The 12,797-nt window shown below is 40.3% G+C and overlaps 1 protein-coding gene across 3 annotated transcripts in view; it reads right to left on the minus strand.

Moving 5' to 3' along the window:
• The window catches only part of aspg (asparaginase homolog (S. cerevisiae)), a 47,354-nt gene that overhangs the window by 16,588 nt on the left and 17,969 nt on the right, over positions 1 to 12,797 (minus strand). For 2 of the 3 annotated variants that reach the window (XM_029730142.1, XM_029730140.1), the window contains exons 3-5: positions 9,681 to 9,792; positions 9,255 to 9,380; positions 9,092 to 9,175 (exon numbers count right to left, since the gene is read on the minus strand). In XM_029730142.1, coding sequence (XP_029586002.1) covers positions 9,092 to 9,175; positions 9,255 to 9,380; positions 9,681 to 9,792 — 322 coding nt within the window. Of the gene's footprint in view, positions 1 to 9,091; positions 9,176 to 9,254; positions 9,381 to 9,680; positions 9,793 to 12,382; positions 12,533 to 12,797 lie in introns of those variants that run through there. The other variant, XM_029730143.1, reaches the window with a different exon arrangement.

Here is a 12,797-nt window from a genome sequence, read left to right on the forward strand (position 1 = left end):
AGCCTTTTCTCATTATTAAGTTCTACACAACCTATTTTAATTATTTATTTACTAACTAACTAAATAATAACACAGAATACACACTTACATGAGACAAAAGTCCCTAGTGGACTGACAAGATATGACGGCTTGTTACACATATAGAGAGGGAGGGGTAGATAAAGAGGGAGAGAAAGAGTCAAACTTATTGCACATTTGGAAACTACCCTCAAAAGTAATAATAATACTTTGCTCACAAACCACCGCTTGTTTGGGTAAGGAATGAAATGTATTTACGTGTAGATGTCTCTGTCCTTCGTCTCTCTGGAACCAATCGATCCTTCTATGGAAGTGGCTCGATGGGTGTAAGGCTCTGGTTGTCTTCCAGTGGTCATAATGTCCTTAGTTGTTCTGGCATGGAGTGGATGTTTCTTCAGATGCACCAATGATTGTTGAGATGGGATCTTCTCCTTCCTTTCTCGGTAGATAGTCAAATTCTAGATCCCTTTACATGAACAGCTGCAGACTGCCAAATGTTCTGGTCAAGTCTATCTTCTTCACCTCATGTTGAGGGTTTCTAAGCATTTCAACGTGTGGCCACAGCTTCACGGCTGCTGGTCTGGTAGTTGAGGTTATCTTCTCACCTTGTGTTGAGTCTTAGAGTTTCAACCATTCGTAACGTTCAGCTCACGCTGTCCGTCTGCTGGTCTGGCATGTTAATTCTTAGCGAGTCCATTTATGCACTCTGGTCGGAAAAGGCGGTTCCATCACACTGACACTCTTCTGACCTCATTAGGGGCGTGGCTTAGTTAATGTGCCAGGGGCATGAAAAACCATTATCTCATTAGGAAACCAAAATCAACATTGCTATCTTAACAAACAGTTTCCTCGTTCTTCATATTGTATTAGCATCATATTGGATGGAAACTTTACAACTAGAATGTGTTTCCTTCCTAAGTTACAGTATTTTCGTTATACAGTTTTTAATGACATCAAAATGACAGGATTATTCTTTAGATCCCCATGGACCATTCTTAACATTCCTATCTTATAAATATTGTTCCCATATTCACATTTTGAAGAAAACGTTTTTGGGCGGCAAAATGTCTAACAAAGACATTCCGATCTTTCTTACAGGAACAACACAGCTGGCTGCATATACGTCATTAGATACCAGATATACAGATACATCATCAGATCACACAACAGAACATTGTACTGTCTACACTCGGTTTGTTGTTTATATTAAAATAGTTTCATTAAATCGATTTTAAATCAGAACTAAAGTTTAGTTGCTAAGGACTCCACGACGTGGTTAGTCTTTACGGCTGGGACTGCAAGTTTGTGTTTCATTTTTTTGTGTGGATTCCGCGAGTGCTAGCTGGCTGTACTACAGACACCTGTCGTCGTCGTGGGAAAGACTCATTGTTATCTCTTCGTAAAACAACTGGTTGCAGTAAAGAGCCAACCTGTATACTAAGGAGATCCTGAGGGAAATCGACGAGAACCAACAGCTTTACACTATGGAGGAACAACATACTCCATCATGGAAAGATCCGACTACCTCACAAAATAACTTTAACCCGACAAAAAAAGAAAAACAGATTAATCTACAGACACGGACGATTTACTTACCGTTGAAGTAGAGGCTAGTTCTCTGGCTGGAATCCATGTAACACTGGAAAAGTTGTGTGAGGAGGTAACAGGATTGAGGGGTAGTTTGAAATTCTCATGCTCCAAGGAGAAAACAAGGCACTCACAGCCAAGGTAAAAATCCACAATTCTAACATGGATTGTCTACTCGGGGAAAACAGGGTGATGGAGTCGCTACTAGACATACAAAGTCGTAGCATGCGTGAAAATCTATGTCTCTATCCTGAGGACGCATCCAATAATCCAGAGGGCGCGATCAGAGAATTCATGCAATCCGCCTTGAAACTTCCTATAGACTGTAAACAAGGTGGCTTTCCAACGAGTGCACAGACTTTGAGCTCGGAGCGACAAGACCATGGGTCCCAGACCAATCATCGCAACATTTGAACACTACCAACAAAAGGAGCTGATCAAAAGCAGGGGAAGGGAGCTTAAAGGGACCAAATTCGGTCTCAATGACCAATTTCCAAGGGAGATAAACGAACATCGTAAGAGACTGTATCCGGTACAAAGGCAACAAAGGGAGAAGGGTAAGCGTGCCTTTCTCATTGTGGACAAACTCTTTATAGATGGACAGCTATTCTGAGACAGCTCCATAACACCACGGCTGTACTAAATTCTACAGGGACTTCAGGTTACAAAAAAAATAAAGTATGGGAACTGTAAAAATATCTGAACATTATGAAGTGGATATGAACACACAGGTACTCAATTACATGCTCGCTTACACATAGACAAAGAGAGCGCGATCAGGTGTGTATCTTTTTTATGTATTTGTCTACAAATTTATATATGTTTACAACAAGCAAGGCGAAGATATCAGAATAGGGGCATTGGGGAATAATAACATATTGTACGGAATACATTTGTACTGTAGTGAAGCCGTCTCGAGTAATGCAAGGTTTCTTTCATGATCATGCGAAACGTCAATTGCTATGGAAATGCTGGAATGTGTTTTTCAATGATGTTGAAGGTAATTATGATGCAACTATGACGGTGATACGATATTTACAATTATCATCATGAATATTAACGCTATACGCACTACATGTTACACACAGACACTCAACCATGCAAATTGGCGGAGTTATTTTTTATTCGGACATCACACATTATAGTCTTACTCTTATACAGACATCGTACACACTCTCACTAAATCACATCCAATATCATACACATCAACGTACTCAGATTTACCACACACATAATATCTTGTCTACATTTTTTAACCTCTGCTGCAATGGCTCACAGGCAAACAGGCAAGGGAATAAAACAAATATTGCTAGAACCTACTTCTTAAATATCAGACATTTGAAAGCTCTAGTTTTGACTGTCATAATACCTCTGATGGCAGTACAAGCACTAATTATGGTCAATTTAGACTGAGAATAGTATCTAGTTATGGTAAGGGCTGAAATAAGTATAGCCAGTTATAATTAACGGTTTAGCAGATTTAAAAAAAGAAGATCAGTCTTTACATGGCTAAAAGAAAAGGAATATAGCATATACTGTTTACAGGAAACTCACTCTACATCCTTAGATGAAGTTCTGTGTAAAAAGGAATGGGGTGGTGAAATCATTTTCTGTCATGGACAAAGGAACTCAAAAGGTGTGATGATATTAATTAACAAAAATTTCGATCTGAATGTACAAATAATCAGGAATGATTCGCAAGGAAGGTGGATCCTTTTGAATATGAAAGTGGACGAAAAAGAGATTTGGCTCATTAATCTCTATGGTCCAAATCAGGATGATCCATACTTCTTCAAAAACATTTATACCAATTCATTGAACTTACAGGCAATAAATGATCAAATCATTATGGTACAGTAGGAGACTATAACACAGTGTTAAGTACCTCAATGGACCGTAAAGGTAATCACTCTACAAACTATCATCACCGTGCCCTTAAGGAAATCACCAATATTATGGACACATTAGAAATAGTGGATATTTGGAGACTAAAAAACCCTGACCTAGTGAGATATACATGGAGACTTAATCAAGCTAAGTCATCTTGACTACTTTCTTGTCTCTTTCTCTCTTACATCAAAGGTTAAAAAGTTTCAATAGGAGACAGAATGCGATCGGATCATCATCTATTTGGCATTCACATAGCTCTTGTAGATTTTCCACGTGGATGGGGATATTGGAAATTTAAACAAAGTTTACTGGAGGACAACCTATTTTTAACAAAATAATTTAGAACAGAATTTTTCCAGTATAATATAGGTTCAGTAAATCCCCTTATTGTTTGGGATACCTTTAAATGTACCTTCAAAGGTCATTCAATTCAATATTCATCATTAAAAAAGCAGTTTCTGCCTAAAGAGACAAGACAAACAAGGGAAATCCATGAACTAATAGTACAGGTAGATAGCAATAAAAACGATACTACAGAGATACAAAATAAACTTGAGGAACTTATTCAAGAATGATCTAGTGTAATCTATAACAAAAATAAAGCAAACTGGATGGAATTTGGAGAAAACTGCACAAAATTCTTCCTGAATTTACAATGCAGGAACGCTAACAAAAATAATTTGCAGAAACTCGTTACTGAAGACGGAGTCAACTATGATTCTCTGAATTATATTTTAAAAGAGGAAGCTAATTATTTTAGGCAGATGTTCTCTTTTCCGTCTCATCCTCTCCCACTGAATGAAGATTACGGTAAGGAATTCTTTCCAAATAATATAAAAAAAATGGAAAATTAACAAATGTACAGAAAGATCAGTGCGAAGGCCAAATTACGGAGGAAGAACTTTGAGGCTATTAAATCCTTTCAGTCTGGAAAAAACCCTGGCATGATGGTATAGTGGTAGAGGTATATCAAGCCTTTTTTGATAAACTAAAATCTCCATTGTTAGATTGTTTTTACTCCTCCTATAGAAATGGTAGTCTGTCAGGTACTCAGCAGGTAGGTCTGATTTCTCTATTATTAAAACAAGACCCAGATGAAAAATATAAAAGACCCAGTCTATCTAAAATAGTCTAGGCCCCTTAGACTTCAATGTTGTGATGCAAAAATACTAGCGAAATGCATAGCACTCAGAATTAAAAAGGGTTTTACCAGGTATTGTTCATCCTGATCAGACAGGTTTTTTACATGGACAATACATTGGAGATAATATACGACAACTACTAGAAATAATAGAACATCATGAAAATTCTAAGAAGCCAGGCCTGGTATTTATAGCAAATTTGAAAAGGTATTTGATAAAGACTGGATTTTATTTATAAATGCCTGGATTTTTCTCAATTTCAGTAATTCTCTTATAAAATGGGTCAAAATCATATATAGCAACCCCAGATGTAAAATAGTACATAACTGCTACTTCTCAGAGAGTTTTGAATTGTCAAGAGGAGTTAAACAAGGGTGTCCGCTGTCACCATATATATTTGTTATGGCCATAAAAATGCTAGTTATTAAAATCAGATCCAATAACAACAGAGGATTAGAAATCCAAGGCTTAAAAAAACAAAGGTGTCCATGTATGCCGATGACTCAAGTTTTATGTTAAGTCCGCAAGCTAGATCCCTGCAATGTCTCATTGAAAATCTAGATAACTTTTCTGTACTCTCTGGACTAAAACCTAATTATTCTAAGTGTACAATATTACATATTTGATCTTTAAAAATACAACTTTTACATTACCATTCAGTTTACCTATAAAATGGGCTGATGGTGAAGTAGAGATACTTGGTATTCATATCACAAAAGATAGAAATAAGCTCTCCACAATGAATTTCAATAGAAAACTTGTAAAAATATCCTGCAACCATGGAGAGGTAAATACCTGTCTATTTATGGAAAAATTGACCTGATTAACTCCTTAGTCATATCTCAGTTTACTCAATTACTTATGGTGCTGTCTACTCCTGATGATTTATTTTTTCAAATCATATGAGCAAAAAATATTTCGCTTTATCTGGTAAGCTAAACCAGACAAAATAAAACGTGCCTATGTATATAATGAATATGAATTGGATGGGTTGAGATGAAATATAAAAGCACTACACCTCTCTCTAAAAACTTCACTTATTCAAAAGTTTTACTTGAACACTAAATGGTTCTCAAGTAGATTACTAAGAAAAGCTCATCCATTGATTAAAAATGGCCTTTTTGCCTTTGTGCAGATTGCCATGTCTCATTTTCGATTAATTGAAAATGATACTTTTTTCAAAGTATCTCTCTTTTTCAAACAAGCATTGCGGAGCTGGCTACAATTTCAATTTCATCCCCTGAAAAGATAGAACAAATATTACAACAAAAATGATGGCTGAACTCAAATGTGCTGGTTGGTAAAATACCTGGATTTATGGGAAAGATGTTTGAAAAGGGTAATTTGTTCTTAAATGATATTGTAAACTGGAATGGTAGAGTTATGTCCTTCGTGGAGTTATCAGAATTGTACGGGAAGGTCTTCTCAATCCAAGAGTATAACCAATTGATTACAGCATTACCCCAAAAATGGAGGAGGCAGGTGGCAGCGGGAGGAGGCAGGGAACTTATCTGTCTGCCAAATATAAAGGATCAAAACTGGAAGAGGAATAAAAATAGCATAAATAGGAAAGTATACCAGCTTAATTTGAGGACCAGGATGTTGACAACTGTGCCATACAGATTGCAAAATAGTTACAGATTGAAATTGTACGTTAAACATCACAGCATAGTTGAAAGATATGTGTTGCACAGAAACCCGAAGTGTGTGGCCAGCAGAGATAGATGGGATGGGCTGAGGGAAGCTGAGGGTTGGGATGTGGAATTGGAGACAAGTGGGAGTGGAGTTGCTGTGCAGGAGATTGACTATAATTCTAAGATAAGTTTTTCAAAAAATCGAAATAAAACATAATAAAAAGTATGTTTGAATGACACTAAGGGGCAGTGTTATTACAACTAATGTCGGTTTGCCTGAGGCTGATGCTATGCAGGTGTTTGTACACATGCATATACACACACACTCTCATTCAAATAAACGCATACAAGAGCACACACATGCATGTAATAGTGCCAGACATGCACACAAACATATACAGTTGGCATTGCTGTTATGATTTAAGTTGTCCTTGGTTTTAAATGTATTTTTTTAGATTTTTTTTGCATTGATGTTTGCTGTTTTCTTCTGTATTTTTCTTTTTTCCTCTTTAGTTCATTCTCTTGGTTGTTGGTGCATTGGGGGTTCTTGGGGGTGGGGAATGTAATTAATTGTATTTTTTTTCTTTTTTCTTGGGAGGGGTCTCGAATGGTTGAGGAACAGCTATTGGGGAACTGTGTGGGGGGGGGGGGGGGGGGGGGGCCTTGGAGGATTCGGGTTCACGTTTTTTAGCCTGGTGGGAGATGTGTCAACGTGCCCTTGAGCAGGGCATTGACCATGGATGCTTCTGTGTGTCGCTCTGAATGGGAGTCTGTTGGATGACTGGTATGATGTACAGTTGAAGTCGGAAGTTTACATACACTTAGGTTGGAGTCATTAAAGCTTGTTTTTCAACCACTCCACAAATTTCTTGTTAAACTATAGTTTTGGCAAGTCGGTTAGGACATCTACTCTGCACATGACACAAGTCATTTTTCCAACAATTGTTTACAGATTATTTCACTGTATCACAATTCCAGTGAGTCAGAAGTTTACATATACTAAGTTGACTGTGCCTTTAAACAGCTTGGAAAATTCCAGATAAGCTTCTGATAGGCTAATTGACATCATTTGAGTCAATTGGAGGTGTGCCTGTGGATGTATTTCAAGGCCTACCTTCAATCTCAGTGCCTCTTTGCTTGACATCATGGGAAAATCTAAAGAAATCAGCCAAGACCTCAGAAAAAAATAGGAGACCTCCACAAGTCTGGTTCATCCTTGGGAGCAATTTCCAAACGCCTGAAGGTACCACGTTCATCTGTACAAACAATAGTACACAAGTATAAACACAATGGTACTACGCAGCCGTCATACCGCTCAGGAAGGAGACGCGTTCTGTCTCCTAGAGATGAATGTACTTTGGTGTGAAAAGTGCAAATCAATCCCAGAACAACAGCAAAGGACCTTGTGAAGATGCTGGAGGAAATAGGTACAAAAGAATCTATATCCACAGTAAAACGAGTTATATAGACATAACCTGAAAGGCCGCTCAGCAAGGAAGAAGCCACTGCTCCAAAACCGCCATAAAAAAGCCAGACTACGGTTTGCAAATGCACATGGGGACAAAGATGGTACATTTTGGAGAAATGTCCTCTGGTCTGATGAAACAAAAATAGAACTGTTTGGCCATAATGACCATCGTTATGTTTGGAGGAAAAAGGGGGAAGCTTGCAAGCTGAAGAACACCATCCCAACCATGAACCACAGGTGTGGCAGCATCATGTTGTGGGGGTGCTTTGCTGCAGGAGGGACTGGTGCACTTCACAAAATAGATGGCTTCATGCGAAAGGAAAATTATGTGGATATATTGAAGCAACATCTCAAGACATCAGTCAGGAAGTTAAAGCATGGTCGCAAAAGGGTCTTCCAAATGGACAATGACCCCAAGCATACTTCCAAAGTTGTAGCAAAATGGCTTAAGGACAACAAAGTCAAGGTATTGGAGTGGCCATCACAAAGCTCTGACCTCAATCCAATAGGAAAATATGTGGGCAGAACTGAAAAAGCATGTGCGAGCAAAAAGGCCTACAAACCTGACTCAGTTACACCATCTCTGTCAGGAGGAATGGGCCAAAATTAACCCAACTTATTGTGGGAATCTTGTGGAAGGCTACCCGAAGCGTTTGACCCAAGTTAAACAATTTAAAGGCAATACTACCAAATACTATTTGAGTGTATGTAAACTTCTGACCCACTGGGAATGTGATGAAAGAAATGAAAGCTGAAATAAATCACTCTACTATTATTCTGACATTTCACATTCTTAAAATAAAGTGGTGATCCTAACTGACCTAAGACAGGGAATTTTTACTTGGATTAAATGTCAGGAATTGTGAAAAACTGAGTTTGGCAAAGGTGTATGTAAACTTCCGACTTCAACTGTAGTTGTTGAGCTGCTTCACTGCAAGTATGTTGTATGTTTCAGATATTTTTTTATTTTTTTTAAACATTCCAATCTTGCTACTATAGAGCCAGTGGGAGATTTCTCTCCCTCTTAATTTACGACAGGGTGTGAAGGTGTGGTGTATTGTCTGCCAACAAAGTTCATCCTCACACCATCAATCAGGGAGGACATAGCCAGTCATATCACCTTATTACCATAGCAGGCTAAAAAGCTAGACACATTTCAACAGCATGGACAATAGTATGAACACATTCAATGAAGAGAGAAATGTGATATAGTTCATCTAAAAATGTGCAACTAGGAATATTTGGCCAAGATGATTCAACTACATTGCATTCAAAAACAAGTGCAGGTGACATGTCGTCAGCTGTGTGCGAGTGCTGCTCCAAGAAGAAGTGTCCCTCCCTCCTCTACTCACCTCAGGAATGACAAACTGACCAGCGATCAGCAGTGCCCCCAACAGGTTGTCTCTTCCATCGTTCCTCATCTCATAGATCGGCACCTGCAAGAGGTCATAAAACAACATTTCACCCTTCTGTTATCTTTATGAAGCAGTTTAGCTGTACGGATGGCAGGTGTACCTGGGAGCCGGTGAGGATGACAGGCTTCCCCAGGTGCTCACACATGAAGGACAGAGCAGATGCTGTGTAGGCCATGGTGTCCGTGCCGTGGAGAATGACAAAACCGTCATACTTCTCATAGTGTTTCTGGAACCAAGAGACAAAGAGAACAGGATCAGACTTTAATCAAAGGTTCCAAGGTCAAAATGTGTAGCCTACATCTTGCCACAGGCTACTTGAAATAAGTACTGTATTTAATACAAAAGCTCCAGTACAGTACATTTACATAAAAGGAAAGGGACAGCTGACATTTACTTCAGTGAATGACTTGAGATTGTTGTGTTATTGCATCATAATGCCTCTGCTTATGTAAATGGTTAAAGTCGTCAGGGTTATGGTTAATGTTGGGGTGAAGTGCAAGATAAATAAAATGACCACACCAAGTACCTCAATGTCCTTCCCAATTGTAGCCCAGTCATCTGTGGTCATATTGCAAGAGTCCAGCAAGGGGCTGTACTCTAAAACAGTGTACACTATCCTCTTATTTTGTTTACACAGCCTGGGAAAAGACAAGTTGAGTCATAATCATCCTATAATAACCAAATCTTCAGAAAACACCCAAAGAAACTCTGCGTCTCCAACAAAGAAGACAGTTTACATAGAGACACAAACAATCCAGGTTAAGCAAATATTTTTTTTTAAATTACATTAAAAAAAAAATATAATCCCTTCAGGGGAGTAGAGACACCCCTCTTTTTTGTCTTGGTTGTTCTGTTTACTTTACAACCTCATTAAGACATGGAGCCGGTTCTGTTAACATGAGGAAAAGGCTGAGGATAAAGGAAAAGAGTGAAACAAGCCTAGCCTACTTTATGAAGCGAGACAAAGTCTATTTGGTTGGACCTTCTGTTTCAGCAGCAGGGTGCCCAAAACAGTTCCTAAGCGCTGGGTGTGAATTATGGACATGATGAGGGAAGGGGCGACTCCCTGGGAAGTCTATGATGCTGCATGAGGAGTTACTAATTTGCGGGCGTTCTGAGGGGTAAGGGGTGCCTTTTGGGAGTACGGCGGGGGGATGAAAAGGGGTGTGTTCATGTTTTAGCGAGACCCCATGTTCTAATTAGACGGGCAGCTCATCCTGGCCTCCCATGCATATTAATATGTCCTCTAGATGGAGGTAATGTTGGCGTCCCGTATTCTCCTGCTTGCGCTCTATTAAAGAGATTGTGCCTGGACTAAGCAGCTACGCAAAGATTTACCCCCTAATCTCCTTTTTTAAAACACATGACAGGACACTGGAGGGCAGGGGGGGTGCAAACCATCCCCTTGTTACGTTCAATAGAACAGCAGGGGAAATAGCAAGCTTACCCCTCAGCACCTAAGCAAAGGCCTAAAGACACCCACCTAATTAGCCCTGGCTCCAGACACAATCCTCAGACATATGTTGTTGATAATATTAAAGTGATAGTGTCGCTGAAAACAATATTCAAATCACAAATGATTCATTTATCTCCTGGTATAGCCGACGGTGTGGCAGGGAAATGGGTATTAGCATATCGAGGGTTGGGTAGGATGCTGCCCTGTGGCCTGGCCTGCTGATGAGGAACAGAGTGGTGACAGAGGCAAATGGGAGGTTGGGGTGAAGGCTTCCCACAGGGAATCTCACTACTGCCGCTTTTCACTCAGCTGTTCAATAAATGAACAAACCAACTTCCTACTCCACACAATGTAAAAAATTGAAGCAATGTTAGGATATATTGACATTAGCTTTGTCAATGTTATTTCAAGTCCACTGCACATGCTCACTGCAAAGCATAACATAAACAAAACAAAAAACAAATAACTCAGGCATTAGGGACATTTAATAGCAATGTTTGGTGACAGCTAGTATGTGTTAATCAACATTAACTTGAAGCCACAAAAAGGAACATAATGATGTTAATAATGAAAATTAACCTTACAGAAGCAAGGAGGAAAGAGTATGATTGAACCAACTTCTGAAATTACACTGAAAACATAATGAGACTGATACATTTGTCTGTGGGACGGAATCTGAATCCATACGTCCTATGAATCTCCTGTGAAACTGTTGAAGCGATGAGGAGTAGAAGGCTATGGAGGTGACATGGCAGTCCTCCAAACAAACATTACCATGATCCAAGCAGGCACAGTGCCACCAGCCCCCCTTCACTCAAACAGCTTAAAAATAGCGTGCTTGTGTAGTTCTCTTATCTGTCCCCTATAACCCAGGCCCACCCTGCCCCCTCCAGTCTCTATATCTGTGGTCCTGAGCTGCTCGGAGTGGGTTTGAGGTGGAGGTGCTGAGCCCTGTGCTGGGTGTCTGTGTAGAGATTAGCAAGCAGGCAGGCAGAGGCGCCCCCACTGCCACCGGCATCGCAGGCCCAGAAAGGAGAGGAGGTTGCTGGGAGGGATTTGACCCAGGGTGCATTGGCCTGGGCTCAGGCAACCTCCATTTGGAAGGGCGATAGCCAGCACCCCTCGGATCCGACCTGCCAGGACCATATCTATCTGTGGTCCTGAGCTGCTCTGAGTCAGTTTGAGGTGGAGGGGCTGAGCCCTATGCTGGCTATCGAGGGGCGATAGCCAACACCCCTTGAATCCGACCTGCCAGGACCATATTCAGCAGAGGGCCCTCTCGCTGCTCCTGAACACACGCACTGAGAACCAGACTACAGGAATCAAACACGCTCAACACAGATTAGCCTCGCTCTCTGCCAGCGTGGCACCAGCAACCCCTCGCATGCCTATTCTCTCTCTCTCTCTGGCAGCAGCAATACTCCTGGGGTTGCTACTGTAACATTACAGAAATATTATGAGAACTTGACTGTTCTGCACAGTTTTTAGCTAGACATGAACCAATGAGAGTAGCTCCCTCCAGCGGGAGCGAGGCGAGGTATCTGAAGAGAGGGAATAAGGGTAGAATGTCAGGCAGGCGTGAACACCGCTACTGAAATGCTGCAGCACAACTCCCTGCAGGTGTGTGCTCCAATGATCACTCCCTGACAGGTCCACACAGACAACAGAGCAAACTGTTCCTGCCAGGCACTGTTTGACACCAGGCGGGACAGATAGAGGATTCAAACCACACAGCGTAGCGCAGGCACAGTATGCTACCAGTATTTCAGGACCTTTTTGATAGTTCATCAGCGAGGTGTGTCGGCATCCTGTCAAAACAACAGACAGTTTTAGAGTGAAATGTTCCCAGGCATGCAGGGAATAGAAACGTGTGTATGATATCCCCTAACAAACATTGTATATCCTGTAGGCCTACTGCTAAGGAGGGGTCATAGTGAACAGATTTTGGGGGAGGATGTCAACCTTTATCCTGACATGATATGCTGTGCACTAGAATATGTTGCTATTCAAAGAGCCTTTGAAAAAGCCTCGTATGCCTTGTAGGTTGAAAAAGCCATGAAATAAAAGCTGTCAATGGTTATGAAAAAGGAAGCAGAACTTCAGTCTTGTTTGAATTTGACAGTCAAATTAAGCAGTTATTCTAATCCAGTAAGTACAGTACACACTCATCTCCTGTGTAAAGAAATG

Source organism: Salmo trutta, chromosome 33 (genome assembly GCF_901001165.1).
Source record: "Salmo trutta chromosome 33, fSalTru1.1, whole genome shotgun sequence".
NCBI classification, from domain to species: domain Eukaryota; kingdom Metazoa; phylum Chordata; class Actinopteri; order Salmoniformes; family Salmonidae; genus Salmo; species Salmo trutta.